This window comes from Balaenoptera physalus, assembly GCF_965194825.1.
Source record: "Balaenoptera physalus genome assembly, chromosome: 2".
NCBI lineage: Eukaryota > Metazoa > Chordata > Mammalia > Artiodactyla > Balaenopteridae > Balaenoptera > Balaenoptera physalus.
In genome coordinates, this window is record NC_138883.1 from 162,305,783 (window position 1) to 162,322,104 (window position 16,322).

The 16,322-nt window shown below is 39.0% G+C and overlaps 1 protein-coding gene across 25 annotated transcripts in view; it reads left to right on the plus strand.

Annotated features, from left to right (window-relative positions):
- Positions 1-16,322, plus strand: part of PARD3 (par-3 family cell polarity regulator) — a 627,365-nt gene that overhangs the window by 401,455 nt on the left and 209,588 nt on the right. For all 25 annotated transcript variants that reach the window (XM_082449617.1, XM_082449635.1, XM_082449621.1 and 22 more), the window contains one exon: positions 5,280-5,507. In XM_082449617.1, the coding sequence (XP_082305743.1) occupies positions 5,280-5,507 (228 nt within the window). The remainder of the gene's footprint in view (positions 1-5,279; positions 5,508-16,322) is intronic.

The window sequence follows — 16,322 nt, forward strand, 5'->3', positions numbered from 1 at the left end:
GCAGTGTGCAGGCTTCTCATTGTGGTGGCTTCTCTCGTTGAGGAGCATGGGCTCTAGGCACGTGGGCTTCAGTAGTTGTGGCTCGCGGGCTCTAGAGCACAGGCTCAGTAGTTGTGGCGCGTGGGCTTCAGTAGTTGTGGCTCGCAGGCTCAGTAGTTGTGGCTCACGGACTCTAGAGCACAGGTTTCAGTAGTTGTGGCTCGTGGGCTCAGTAGTTGTGGCTCGTGGGCTCTAGAGCACAGGCTCAGTAGTTGTGGCACACGGGCTTAGTTGCTCCGCGGCATGTGGGATCTTCCCGGACCAGGGCTTGAACCTGTGTCCCCTGCATTGGCAGGCGGATTCTTAACCACTGAGCCACCAGGGAAGCCCTTGTTTTTGTTTTTGTTTTTATTTTTAACTATTTAGGGCTTGCTTCTAAGATGCTGCCTAAATCATTCCGTAGAAACAATGGATTATTTTGAACTGGGTTTTACATGATAGTAGATTTTACTTTATATGTTATTTTATGACAATAATCAGAGGAAAGTCTTTATGTGTAATTAAAGTCATGTGCTTTGTACAATTGAGCATTTTGATTTATTATTATAAGTTTGGAATAGCGTTTTAATTATTCTAGATCCAGTATGATGTAGTTACACCACTTAGCACTAATTAGCTTCAATTCACCTTTTTAACCTGCAGTAGTAATTAGTTTTAGGCTTCTTGAAAAATGTGTATCCCACATACATATGTAAAGATAATTGTGGACATGCTTGGTTTTCACATTCTGTAAAGATAGATTGTAAAAACTACATCCAATAAATCATTGGATTAACTGTAGTGCAGGGCAATTAACAATAGCCTCAGCCCTTATTAAGTAGTTATTTCTTTTATCAAACATAACATTCATTGGAATTCTGAAGCAGGGCTAAAGAAAAACATTATTTGATAGTTTACATATGTAAATTAGTAATTCATTTTTGGAGTTAATGGTATTCAGTACTTTTCAAGAAGTAACCCCTGTTCAAGTTAATGTTTATAGAAAACAAATTGAGCTGCTCAGATTAAAGAACATGACTTTATATAATATGCCAATTAGGTAAAGTAAGGAAAATAGTTAATTTAACCAACTCACTAACAGGAAAAGAACAATTTATTATTATTAAAAAATAATAATAATATCCAGATTTCAACTGAAAACATTAAATAACTTTCATGGTGAGAAGGCAGATTTTTATCATCTAATTGAATCATCTGCTTTCATAGTGTCTTAGAATGTTAGTTAGATCCTAGATAAAAAGCATTTATAAAATACTATGTGTGATCTATCCTACCGAATTAAATTGGAAAAACTTGGGGCAAAAAATTATTACATAGACATCAAAGTTCTGGTCTGTTGCTTTTAAATCTACAATGAATAAAATATCTACACTGAATCCTTCCCATCCTCCAGTATTAGACAGTGAACAGATTTTCAGTTATTTTTCTTTCTTCACTTCACTTGAATTGCTAAGATTATCATGATTTTACAGTTTAGTCCAAAGGTTTTTGGTAGAGTCACAGTGGCATTTTAGTGTAGATCGTCTGTCTAGCTGTAAGCCTTTCATAATGAAAATTGAATTCCATTTCCCTTTGCCCTTGCAAAAGACATCCTCTCCTTTTTTTTGGTGAGAGAGGTATTAGTAGGTAAGAGTAGAAAAATAGACCTAAGGAAAATAGTATGATTATGATTTCCCCCTTTATTCCTGGATTTAGGAATCTTCTATGATATTTGGGGGGTAAATTTACTTTCTGCAAGAAAAGAGGGAACAGGAATAAGAGAATTGTATTTCTAATAGTTTAATCCTTGATTATAAAAAATAAGCAAAGTATCCTAATGACCTAAAAGATTTATATAAGGAGCTTCAAAATACTATTTTTAAATTATTATTTTAAATTTAAAATAATTTAAAAATTATTATTTTAGATTTACAATAATTTAAAAATTATTTAAAATTTAGAGACATTGATTTTTTTGTGTGTAAATAAAACTACTCTTTTGCCCCTACTTTATATAGTGAGAGATATTTTCAATTTTTATTCCTGCTAAATGATAAGTTTATGATGTTAGGAATCTCAGTGATCCTCATTTAGGAATCTTATTAATTTATTACTTAACAAAATCTCTGTTAAAGTTTCTTTGACAAACATACTGCTTGCATGAATGAAATCCATGTTATAGATCAAGAGTCAGCAAGCTCTTTCTGTAAAGAGCCAGGGAGTAAATATGGTAGATCTTGTAGACCAGACAGTCTCTGGAGCAATTACTTAATTCTGATGTAGTGTGAAGGCAAGCCATGGAGGATATGCAAATGAATGGACATGGCTGTGTTCCAGTCAGATTTTCCAGATTTGGCCCATAGTTTGCTGATCCCTGTTATAGATGCACAAATTATAGATGTTATGAAAATTTTCAACCATATATAAAGACTGTAGTTTATTACCTACCATATACCCAATACCCACCATATATATATCAACATCTTGCCAAAATGTTATACTACAGCGTTAAGAATTTAGAGAAAAGAGTAGATAGGTAAGCTCCCAGTTATGCTTACAAAATATCTATTGCTTATTTAGTTACAATTCCATCATTTTTTTGATCCCTGATTTGCTTGTGTTTTGTTTCTTAATAAATACATATATACATTTATCTATACATATATCAATATTTATATACATGTAATATATATACATTTATTTGAATAAATACTCATGCCATTTCTGAAATTATTAAAGCTTTTAGTGTTCTGAGTATCTTAAGTCAAATCTCAGCTAACTTTTCATACATAAATTTTGTTTTTTGTTTTTTTGTTTTTTTTGGCTGCGTTGGGTCTTCGTTGCTGCATGTGGGCTTTCTCTAGTTGCGGCGAGTGGGGGCTGCTCTTCGTTGCAGTGCGCGGGCTTCTCATTGCAGTGGCTTCTCTTGTTACGGAGCACGGGCTCTAGGCGCTCGGGCTTCAGTAGTTGTGGCTCGTGGGCTCTAGAGCACAGGCTCAAGAGCTGTGGCACATGGGCTTAGTTACTCCGCGGCATGTGGGATCTTCCCAAACCAGGGATCGAACCCGTGTCCTCTGCATTGTCAGGCAGATTCTTAACCACTGAGCCACCAGGGAAGCCCATAAATTATGTTTTTATGATAATCTTTACTGGAAGCATCAAATCTTCATTGGAGATATATACATAGATACATATAGATACACACATGCATACATACATATATACATAAACATATATACATGTCCTTTATGAAGCCAAGAAGGTACTGAATATTTGCCTTATAAATGTTTATAGGACCTAAATGAAACTAGTAAGTTATGAAAATTGTTAGGCATGATTTATTCAGAAAAAGATCTTCCTAGTGCTAATTCTAGAAAATGTGAACGTAAATGTCCCTACCCAGGAATCATCTTTTCCCATTCTCCTTGATTCCTTGATTTCTTACTTTTTCTTTCATTCTTCGGAAGAAAATTCATTTTCCTTCCTGTGACACGACTTTTATGGGTATTTAAAACATGAACTTGTCAAAAATTATAGGGCTATCAAGAGAAAAAGTAAGATTGATCATCCTAGAAAGAAATATTTCTTGTGAATTTTTGTCATAAAATAAATAATCAAATATATACAAACCTGCATGGAAAAAGTTAAATAAATCATATTTTCCTCCCAAGCACAATGATTTATAGAATATTTTTTCCTCGTTAGAGTCCTCTGTCTGCCTTTCTGCCTATGTTACATTTTAACATACTTACTCTAACTTAAAACTGCTACCCCATTGTGAAAATTATGTGAAAGGTGTCATGTAAATGAATCTTAAAAAGATAATTCTTGTTTTGACTCTCCCAATTTAATTTTTATTCTGTTTTATACTCTGAGCAATGGAAAGCCCATGTCAGAACTATTTGTCTTCTAAGTGATAACATATCAAGGCTACTCCTTAATTATTGATTCACATATGGGCTGATGGCCCCACGTGGAGAGAAACTATCCAGCCTCTCCTACCCTCCCATTTTTTTTTTGCACCTGTCTTTTTAACAGTATAAGCGAAGAACTAGTTCTATAACCTGGATTGCCCAGCTAGTGGTTGCTGGCATTTCAGCCATCTAGAGGCTAAATTCATCTACCTCTGAGGGCCAGGTCAGGGAATGATGGATGAGGTTGTCTTACCTGGTTAAAGAAATCCATTTTGATTGCCTTCTAAAGCTTGGTTACCATCTCGGGACTTCCTGCCCTAGATCCTCAAGTCACAGAGCCACATTTTTTTTTTTTTTAAATATTTATTTGGCTGCACTGGGTCTTAGTTGCGGCACAGGGATCTTCGTTGTGGCATGCAGGATCTTTTTTTAGTGGCGGCATGTGGGATCTTAGTTCCCCGACCAGGGATTGAACCCAGGCCCCCTGCATTGGGAGCACGGAGTCTTAACCACTGGACGACCAGGGAAGTCCCCAGAGCCACATTTTTAATCCTCTGAATTCTCCCCTGCCATCCTACTGAGATTTTCTTGGTAATCGTGATGTCTTGTTCCTTCTGTTCATCACCTGTTTCTCTTTGCAGGCCTGGAGATCTTAAGTACTCACATCCAGCTCTTGAGTCCTTTCTCCCTTACTTCTCTCTCTCTCTCTCTCTCTCGCCCTTATATAGTTTATTTCTATTCACATCTTGTGTTGCTTTTCCAAGAGAACTACCATTTTCCAGAATTAGGTTTCTACCTGGTGCCAGGGTGCCCTGTTTCTATTGGTGACACGTGGTCTCTTGTGCTTTTCTTACTTGCTGAGTTGTCCGAACCTGCACCATGATGAGGAAAAGGCTTGATGAAACTCATTGAGGTGAAAGTTTCACCTCCATTGTAAATAACTTTAAACTGCCAAACAATGATTTCAGCTACATTTTGAAGCTTAGTCTCGGTTGCTTCCCTTAGCCTTTTCATCATTCTGCTTTTCAAATGAGCTCCTGGGTTATTCTGCCTCTTTTATATTATTGACATACCTTGGAGCAAATGATTTGGCAAAGATTTCATCTGTTAAGCTAAAAATGGAAATTAATAACTCAGAGTGTTTCCTAATGAGAATAGAGAAAATAGACCTACTTTAATATACATTTGGGAAAAGTTAAAATTAGTTACTGCCACCCACATTCCAGAAGTTGACGTTGAGCAAATAACTTGTTTATGTGCCTGATATTTTCCACAATTTTTAGATATTCAGACATGTAATTTTCTCCACTCATTCTAACTAAGATTTTGTTTTTGCAAACCTCCAAGGTTCTCCCAACAGAGATGTGGGGCCTTCCTTGGGTCTGAAGAAGTCAAGCTCTTTAGAGAGTCTGCAGACAGCAGTCGCTGAGGTGACTTTGAATGGGGACATTCCTTTCCATCGCCCGCGGCCACGGATAATCCGAGGAAGGGGATGCAATGAAAGCTTCAGAGCTGCCATTGACAAGTCCTATGATAAACCTGCGGCAGATGACGACGATGAAGGCATGGAGACATGTAAGTTTACAATGTCTGAAGGAGTAGGCATGCCAGGCATCTCTATAGAGCAGCAGTTCTTAAAGTGTGCTCCAGGGAGCCCTAGGAGTTCCCAGCATCCCTTCAAAGGGATCTAGGAGATCTAAATTATTTTCATAATGAGAAGAAGATGTTATTTACCTTTTCTACTCTTATTCTCTCACAAGTGTACAGTTGGGTTTTCTAGAGGCAAGATGTCATGTGATATTGCAATAGACCGAATGCAGAGAAGATAGAAGAATCTTTTCAGCTAGATATTAAAGAGATTTGCCATTGTTCTCAATAATTGTTTTTGGAAAATACAGTGGTTTTTTTTGTAAAAGCCATATTTTCTGTTAACATGAAATCTATTATTTTTTATAAAGTAATTTGTATTTTTAAACTTTCTCAGTTTTAGTTTAGTAAATATTGATAGACATAATCCACATAAAATTTTGAGTCCTTAATAAATTTCAGGAGTATAAAGGTATCCTGAGACCAAAATATTTGAAAACTACTGCTGTATAGTATGTCTTTAATATATCTCAAATGAGTACATGTAATCATCTGTGATTTTGATAACATATTTTTGTTTTGTTTTTATGAGTTACTCTTGCTTTCCTTGAACTGAGCTAGCAAGACATATTTGTGTATGTGTATTTCCAAATTGCCAAATATTTTAAGCCAAGATTATTGAAAGTCAAAGGTTACCATGAATGAGCAATGTGTTTTCCATAGTATATTGAGAAAAAAGTAACATTTATAAATACGTACAAATGTATGCTTCAGGGAGTTGTCACTGTAGTTAAATATTTATGGTATAAAAATAGCCATTCAATTTAAACGTAAGGAAGAAACTCAGTAGTGTATTTACTTAGAAGAGAAAGGACTAGAGTCCTAATAGAAAAAATTGTTGATTAACTTATATTGTTCATGTCTACTAAATCACATTTTAGTTTTCTAACTTCAAAGTGACTCTACCCATCTAACCATTGTAAGAAAAGCTAGAGGGGGCGAAAAAAAAGAGAAGAAAAGCTGGAGACACCACTACCCAAGGTTAAAGCAGAGATCATTTAGGTGGATTGTAAACAATTACAATTTAACTTTTGGGTGAACCACTTTGATCACACGTACCTAAGGAAGACTGTGCTGGGGAAGGAGAGTTTTAAATGAAAATCACATTCTGAGGAGATTTAAAGCAAAATTATATAATCTTTGCCTATCAGATATAATGTGTTTCAGGAGATGAATATTTCTGCCATAATGTAACACACAAAGCAAAGCTTAGGAGAGGATCACTGCTTTCTCCCCCCAGATTTCTTAGTCTAAATCTGGACAGTTGTTCACTCCATCCAGCCAGTGATTTCAAATATATGCAGCTCATTGTTCCCAGATGAAGAACATATTTCCTATTTTTGCTGCCAATCCTGGTCTCCAAGATCCTGAGTCATATGAGCTTTCAACCCTCTTGGGTTTTTCCTGGTGTATCAGTGGTTCCTTGCCAGCCTTACCAGTATTACTTGCTCTGCCTTTCTAGGGTGGGGACCCTATATCACTTAGAGATCTTGCCTCTGTCCTGGGTGCATATTTAATAAGAGATACAGTGCTTTGGCACCTTCATACTTGTTTTTGTAAGCACAGTTTATGCTTCTGAGCTTTTTTCTTGTTCTGGTTCAAATGTTATTTAAATTCCCTCATAGATGCAATTTTCTCACATATATCACTTATTTCAAGTGTGCAACAGGGGATGGAATAGCTATCGGTACCAGGCATGTTCTTAATTCTGTAGCCTCCAGAGCTTCCCACTGGTGTGAACATCTAAATTTGTCCCTATATAAACTTAGTTTCCTTTTTTAATTGGAAAGAACAGATTTAAGTATTTTATATGAAAACTTTTGTATTCAACTATCATCAAGACAAAACCAAGTAAATAGACAAACTACGATTTGTGAAGGGCAGGGAAAGTTCTGGGCTAGAGCTGAGAGAGACACCGTGACAAGGTGCACCTGAGACCACAAAGTGCTGGGTTTTCCCAAAGTCCTGACTTTATGATGTATTTTTCCAGACCAGTCTGGTGAACTTTGGATATGGCCAGAGAAAGGCAACTCTTCTACATTTCAAATGTTCGCAGTGCGGGTTGTCAAAACTGTATGAGTAGGGTGATGTGAGCCTGGGGTCCAGATCACTTACATCCCATCCACATTCTTCTCACCCATTTGGGATTTAGGTCAAGTTGCTTAACATCCGTGAGCTTTAATTCCCTCACTTGTAAAACTGAAGCTTTGGACGCCCAGGTCATTGATGGTCAGATTGTGTGTGGCAGCGGCCAGTGAAGAGGGGAGCCTCGGTGGTCTCGGGGAGCCGGGAAGCACATGGTCGTCTGAGTGGGCGAGCTCTGTCAAAGTCACCAGCTCCCCCACACCCCGCTGTCGCCTCAACAGTCGTGTGTTATTTATTGATTTATTTAAATTTTTTTTTGGGGGGGGGCCGCGTGGCTCGTGGGATCTTACCCAGGGATCGAACCCGAACCCCCTGCAGTGAAAGCGCCAAGTCCTCACCACTGGACCACCAGGGAATTCCCAGTCCTGGGTTTTTAAAATCACTTTTCATACGTTGTGGTTCTTTGTCAAGTTTAAGTTTAAAAAAAAGGAAGTTCGCAGTTTTCCAGAAAAAGTTTGAAAAGCTCCGGTTTAGATGGTTCCTTTTCTGAGGTTCTTTCCAGTTTTAACTTTCCATGACTCTGTTTCCCCCTTCACTTACTGACCTCAGTCCTGCCTGCCTCCTTCTCTCATTGTCTGTAAAGTCCACGAAGAAAGACACCACCGTGTCTTATTCCTGCGTAACCAGGCTCAGAGCTCGGCAAAGCATTGGAGTCAGTGACTATTTGTCACATCAGTAAATGGACTCCTGCTTGACTGACCCCCCTGTTTGTGAGAGACGCACACCCAGACACAGCGAGCTTCGGGCTGTGGCACTCGGGGCAGCAGTGACATTTCACTCCTCCTGCTTGCGTCCCACACTGGACCCGCACGTCTGAGACCTCCAGTGCCTCAGCAAACCGTGTGTTTTTCTTTAAAAAAAAAAAAAAATCTCTCCAGGCTGGTGTTACTGCTGGTGGTCATGAGACTGTCACCTTTACGTATGACTAGGTACAGGTGTGAGAAGGAAGCCCCGCTTGGCTAGCTCCTCCTCTAGTTCCCTAAACACCGTCCTTTTCCGAGTCAGGCTGTGGATTCTCATGGCGTGATCCACACGCTCTCTTCCACTGTCTGCATTTGTGTTCCTGCTTGTGCTTCTCCCCCGGCATCCTCGCCTGTGCGTCCCTCACCTGTGCAGTCTCGCCCGGCATCCTCGCCTGTGCGTCCCTCACCTGTGCAGCCTCGCCCGGCATCCTCGCCTGTGCGTCCCTCACCTGTGCAGCCTCGCCCGGCATCCTCGCCTGTGCGTCCCTCACCTGTGCAGCCTCGCCCGGCATCCTCGCCTGTGCGTCCTCACCTGTGCAGCCTCGCCCGGCATCCTTGCCATATGGGAGCTGTCCCTGGCCACATGTCTAGGCCCTGCCGTCCTCGTGCTCTGTGGGACACTCCGTACAAGAAAGGGCCTTGTACAGGGCCTTTCTTGTACGGAGGTGGGACTCAGGGGACTCAGTTATGGCCGCCGTTAAGTTAAAGATGCCGAGTCACTGTTGAGCGGTGCTCTGTACGAGGACCCTGTCTGGGCAGACAGTCTTTGTTAGATGGCTGTCCTGTGAGGATGCAGTCCGTGCACCCTGGAAACATGGGGGCGGCATTACCTGTACCACCCAGCTGCCTGTTTCTGTCCCGTGCAGCCCTTTGCCTCTTTACAGGAAAGTGGCTTAGGCGGAGGTCTCGTTGATTGCTCTTGTCAGTCGGGTCGAGGTCCTCCCCGGTGACTCTCTTTCATGGCTCGGAACAGGCTTGCCTCTTCTCAGCAGCATCGAAATTGTGGCATGCACACAACAATGGGGGCCAAGAGACTGGGGCGGGATCCATGTGGTATCTGGTAGCTGTCATCTTCTGTAACACTTACGTGCTTCCTGTGGAGATGGCAGAAGCCAGCGTTTTTGTCTCTCATTTAATCCATCTGGCCTCTCCATGTTGTGTGTGTCTGTCTGGATCAAGATGGAGCTTTGTATTCTGGGACCCATTATCTCTGAGGCCCTACCTGTGTTTGACAGGTCAGGGCATCTACAATCTGCTCCCTCTTCTATGCAAATCACACTCCCCGCCTGGCTCCCAGCGAGCAGCTCCTCCATCCCCCATAATAAATCAGTGTCTGTTGAAACCAAGAACATGGATGCTATATAACATTGCTTTGTTTTATTTTTGAAAATATAGAGTCCCATTTTTTTTCTCTATTAAAAGTTGCCAAATTGTCAGCCTTACTATCAATTCAGTAACAGCTTTTTGTCGGGGTCAAGGAGGTGAAACACAACAAAACCAAAGACTATCCTATTAATTGTACTTCTCAATTTTAAGATCTATCCAGTTTACAATTTTAAATGTGAGAACTGTATGCCTTGAAAACAGAGAGACAGATTGCTTTTGAGTAGCTTGCCTACTTTCTTATAGTACTCTTAACAGGAGATCAGAAAAAAAGCACTGCTCTAAAATATACATAACTTAGGTTAGCAGTATGAGATTTGAAGAAACTGAATTTATGTTAGTAAATCAGCTAATCTGAAAGCTTCCAGGAGAATTTTTGTTTATTTTATTAGCTTCAAATAGCGTATTTCATGAATATCTCAGATGTTCTACCCTCAGCATCCTCCACATTTCTAGCCACCTTTTGTCATTACATTTTGAGCAAAAAAAACGCAAACTAGGTTGTTATCTTAAGAAACCCCATTAGATTACTGTTAATCTGTAGTGGAAGAATTCAGTATAGGGGTTTCAAAGTCGAAGTACTTTGTAAAAGATTTCCCATTTGATTAATCTATCTTAATGGATAATTGGGTGTTGATCTATAAAAAATATTTGTTCTGAAGGGCTGGGAAAAAGAGTAACCTGTCTTATCCTCTTATGCCAATTTGTATACTTAAGTATCACTTGCAGTTTAAGAAAAGGAGCTTTGATTAATTTTAGGAAATTTCTGAATGCAGTAGAGGTGTAAGCATGTGAAGTAGCCGAAGCTACCTATTCCTTGCATTTCTTTTTCTAGGTGAAAAGTAAGTTAAGCTAAAAGTATGATGAAAAGTCACATCTGAAGTGTTTGAATTATAGAATCCTCATTTTAAGCATTTTTTTGATAAGGAAAATGTAAATAGATGGCCAAGATCGTACTTAGGAACAAAATCATAGAATGCATGCCTTCTGATTTGCAGTCCTGTGAGTTTTCTAGAATATTAAACAAACTTCTGAGTGGGAAAAGCCATTACACTGAAACTGATACTATAGAGTATGAATGAGTTGTAGTACCTAAAATCTGATATTTAAGCTCTAAGTTCCTGAGGGGCTGGGGGTGGTTCAACCCAGTGGATAAACTGACACTTGAGAAGCAGTGTGGTTAAGGGCCATTGTAGTACACAGGTTACCATGGCACCAAACTGTGGGGGACCCACTCAGCCCACGTGGAAGTTGAGTGGTGTGGGAGATAGTAGGGAGAAGGCTTCCCAGAAGAAGTATTGTTTTAGATGAGTAATATTGCTTGAGTGGTCTTCAGTGGGTGCGTAGGAAACATAGGGAGCCAGGACCACCTCTGGACCGCCATCGTCCTGTTAAGGTTCATGTGTGCACTGCGGGTGAGGGCATGGTGAGGAGTGAGGTTTAGGACGTAGTCAGAGAACAGATCACAGACAGCCTCGTTTAAATTATTTTTGTTCATACTAAGGACCTTAAAGAGCATTCGAAGAATTTCAAGTAAAGGAATATGCTTGTTAGGGCTGTACGGGATGGCTTATTGGGGATGGGATGGTAAGTAGCAGTGTCGGTGGCAAGACTGGTTCTATGATCGTAATGCAAGACTCCAGGTGAGTAATGATGCTTGGCAAAGCCAGAGGAAAGGGAGAGAGTGCGTTTACATGCTTAGCATCTCACATGTAAAGATGGATGATGATGATGTGATTTTTCTCATTAGTACCTCCAGGCTCAGAAACTTTGAATCATCATCTCACTGTGTAATCACTCCATTACCGAGTTTTCTTAGTTTTTCCCCCATGAAATCTCCTAATTTCTCTCCTTCTGCCCAATCTAGCCCCAATCCTCAGTTTTTGATATCTGAAGTTACTATTAGGATCTCCTAACTGGTCCGACTGTCTCTACATTGGCTGAGTGAGCTCTGGGCTCACACTGTCCTCACATTCCTTCAAGCGCCCGCGTGTGTTCTCACGCAGACCATGCACTGTCTGCGAGGCTTACCTTCTCACTGCCCTGACTGTCCCCTACCCTCTTGTGTACCTTGGACTGTCATCTTCCTTCTTCAAGACACTTTTTCCCAAGCAATCTAGTTTTCCTTTGACTTTCTAAAGCCCCAACTGGGTATGGACGCTCCCCGATTTACGATGGTTCCGCTTAGGATTTTTGGACTTTACGATGGTTCGAAAGTGATGTGCATTCAGTGGAAACCGTACATCTAACTTTGAACTTGGATCTTTTCCCCGGGCAGGTGATATGCAGATCCTCTGTGGAGATGCTGGGCGCTGGCGGCAGCCGCAGCTCCCAATCAGCCACGTGATCACAAGGGGAAACAACCGATACGCTGACAACTGTTCTGGTTTCCACGTTCAGTACTGTGTTCACTAAATTACACGAGACATTCAACACTGTATTATAACCTAGGCTCTGTGTTAGATGACTGAGCCCAACTTAGGCTAATGTCAGTGTTCTGAGCACATTTAAGGTAGGCGAAGCTAAGCTATGATGTTCGGTAGGTTAGGTGTATTCAGTGTATTTTTGACTTACAGTATTTTCAATTTATGTTGGGTTTAGCAGGCCGTAACCCCATCGTAACTCAAGAAAAATCTGTATATAGATGTATCTGAGACTTTTTAATATAAAATATTTTTTTAACATCAAGAAATTTTGTGGATCTCCCAGTTTGGATTGTAGGGCATGGGAGTTAAGAACATTGGCTTTTAGGGGACAATTGTTTTGATTTCTCAGTAAATAGCAAAACAGAGCACTGCTCTCCATTCACTGTTTCATCACATTTGCACGTTTTCATGTTGTTATTTATTTTTGTTTTGTTTTTTCACTTAAAAGAGTCAGAGCAGTGGCCTGGACACGCCTTCCTTGACACCATAATTTTTTTGTATATTGTTAAAATATACATTTGACACCAATTCAGTCCTTGATAAAAATAAAATTCTTAGTGGCAACTCCAACAGCAGGGTTTTGAGTGCTACCATTTTCATTGTGTAGCCAGTCCATTGGGTCTGTTGAAAGGAAAGCGTTCAGCTTCTTTATACATTGTCCCCTGTGCACAGGAAACAGTGTCTATTGTGGACCATCATTTGTATGTGAAAATCAATTATACACTGAAAGCAAATTTGCAAGCGTTCAGAAGATGGAGGGTGTGATCCTCATTGTATTTGTTCTGCAGCCTTCTCCTGGGCAGGGGGGATAGTGGAGGTGGCATTCTACCAAGATCTTCAGGAACATTTTACCTGTTTGTTTGGAGGGATGCATTAAAGAAAACTTTAGACTCTGAAGTAGAAGTAAAGAATGGTTTTTGATAATAAGTCTTAAACTCTTTGGAAGTGTGGTTTTATTGTTTTTGTCTCTCTACTCCTTACCCCAATGTAAACTAAGAGGTTGGCTTTTTTTTTTTTAATGAAATAAATCTAATTTTAGAAGAGTGGGTTTTAGGAATCATCTATTTGAACATTCCTCCAGTTGCTGAAAACCCTTCTCTAAGTCTGCTGTTAAATGTCACCCACTTCCTTCATGGCTTTTTCTCCTTTCACCGTCATGTTCTCTATTCTTCATAATATCAGTTGTTACTCCCACCCCACATTTTAGTATAAAAGCTTCTTAATTCTTCTTGCCAGCTTTGTGTGTGTATGTGTTTTTTTAAAATGTTCTGAAAAAGCTAAGTTTTTCCATTGCCAAAAGCTCATCATTCTAATGTTAAAAGTCAGGGTCCAGAAAAGCAGATCCTATTATTCAATACCATCTGTGTCACTAGCTGTTCATTTCTTACATCTTTTCTTCCTTTTCCAAAGTCAAATATTCAACTAAAATAAGAAACAAAAATAATATGTGTATACATATATAAAAATATATATGTATATATATTTATTTAATTATAATAAAATGTTCTCAAATCCTATGCAGGATTTGCAGTGCCTGGGAGTTCAGTCCTCATTTATTTTTATTATATTGTATTTTACCTAACATTAGTCAATAGAAATTGGTAGTGGTCAGTGGATTTGCTAAGTCTAGTGAAATTTTCCAATTACTAATGTCTCATTTTAACTCACTCATTTTAAATTTTAAGAAGATAGATTCTGAAGACTGCATAATCTTGTGTCCAGTTATTACGTTTAATCCTTTGTCTTCCAAAGTAAATTGGAAATTACTCAAGAATATGTGCTTCTATTATTAGATATTTCTAATTCCTAGAGTAGTTCTTTCTAAACAGGGAGCAGTAAAGGATGGTTTTCATATGATGGGCTATTTGTTCAGTCCACAAATATTTAATAACACTGCTTTGAGCTATGCCCTCGGAGAAGAGTACTTGCTTACTGGCAAATAAGAAGTAATGCTGTCATTTTCATTTTGTATTTCTCTGTTTTGTATTTCCCTGGATGTTTGTACCAATTCATTTAACACTAGTAACAAGTCTGAACAAATAATTCTAGTAAAATTGTCAAAGCTGCCTAGAGTGGCATTAACTGCTAAATCTTACACTTGTGATAAATAGTACTGTGGATATTCCACAGCTGCTCTAAAGTTTGATTTATATAATGTACCTATTAGGATGCTTTCAGCTGCATGTAGTAGAAAACCCAGCTCAGACCAGCTCAAACCATGAGGAAATACATTGTCCTACATAACGGGTTCTAGAGTTGGGTAGCTTCCAGGATTACTGATTCCACAGCCTAACGGTGTTATCAAAGCCCCGCCATCCTTCTGACCCTTCTGCCACGCTGTCCACAAGTCAGCTTATCCAGAGGGTAACTGCAGGGTTCAGGGGCCTCGTGCTTTCCTGATCACATCCAACTGAAGGGAGTGAGCCGTCTCCCCACGCATGGAATATGTCCATTCGGGGTGACGGGGCCATTCGTGGACTAATAACATTGGACTAATAAATCAACAGGGGCAGGGACCCATAGGTTGGTGTAAATTTAGTAATGAATTCACCCCTTGAAGCTGGGTTGCGTTCCTGAACACAGAGTTCATTAGGAAGAAGAAATGGAGAAATGAATTTGGGATAAGCAAGCAATGGAGATCATTACAGTCCCAACAGTAGTATTGCTTCTCAATGGAAAAAAAAGACCATGTGGCTTAGAGTCAACTGTTGACAATGAAATGTGTGTGATGACCAGATCAAAGTGTTTTTTTATGGCAGAAGCTACAGAACTTTGAGGTTCAATTGACGCCTAAGGTCATTTTCTCCATAATCATTACCATGTATGTGCTCAGTCTTTTCCAAACTTCTTGGTGACCCAGTCCTAACGTGATATCTTGCAGAACTGAGTAGCTGAATTTGTCGCATGGACTAGAATTTTAATTGAGCTGTATTTGCATCTGTTGAAAACATGGTAATTAGGTATGTCTTAATTATAGAATGTGCTGCCTGAAAGAAAAATAAGCAGCTTCACATTATACCTTCTTTAAAAAGAGAAACTTGAAAGTATCTGTCTTTATAGGTAATCACATGGGAAAGTAGCTGGCAGTGCAGTGCATAGAGCAGAAATGTTAGTCAAAAATAGAAATTTCCATTTGTTTGGAAGGAGGTAATCATCTTTCTTTGTGCAGACTATCTGCAGAAGGAAAGCAAACAATCTGCAAAGAGCAAAATTAAAGAGAAAAAATGTAAAATTTATATAGCATTTAAAATAGTCAATTACCTAAATATAGGTTTATGATTAGTCCGTGCATTGTAATTTATTGTATGAACGCAATAGATCAAGCCATTTACGGTGATATATTACCAGTACTTTTCTTACTTGAAAAATTGTTTATCTGAATATCTTTTGTAGTTTAAGAGAATAAAAATATTTTATGTACCTTATTATAAAGCTAGTATTAAATGTACAAAGACTGGTTTTAAAACTGAAAACAAAATCTGACTATCAGTGACCTTGAATACGTACATTTTTAAAAAAAAATTAAGCACGTGTAACCAATTTACTGAAGTTTTTAAAAACCACAGTAATTCTGCATAGGGATGGGGTAAAGTGAGATTCTTATTTTTCTCTATCAAATAATTTTAGCGTTTGAAGCGTACACAATGTAATACTCTAAAAGAACATCTTATGTTTATGCATATGAAGGCACATATTGCTAAATATTTTTAATTAGTTGGCATTCAAAGGGATTAGTTGCATCAGTACACCCCCAGAAGAGTTTCTGTGATAGCGTATTATCTAAATCAGAATGTTCAGAATAAGCATAAAGAATTCTCAAATGTGCAAGTATGATTGTAAAACAGTCCACTTGCTCGGGGCAGGAAACTGAGCGAAGAGTTTTGATTTTATAAAATGAGGTTACAAAACCTGAAGTTAATAAATGACTTAATACTAATTTTCTCTGTTTCACCCAGTTTAGAAAATAAGTTGTATTACATACACCAGGAAATTATTGTGAATATGAAAAGAATTGGCAACAAATGTGGCTTCAGCATATAGTTCGT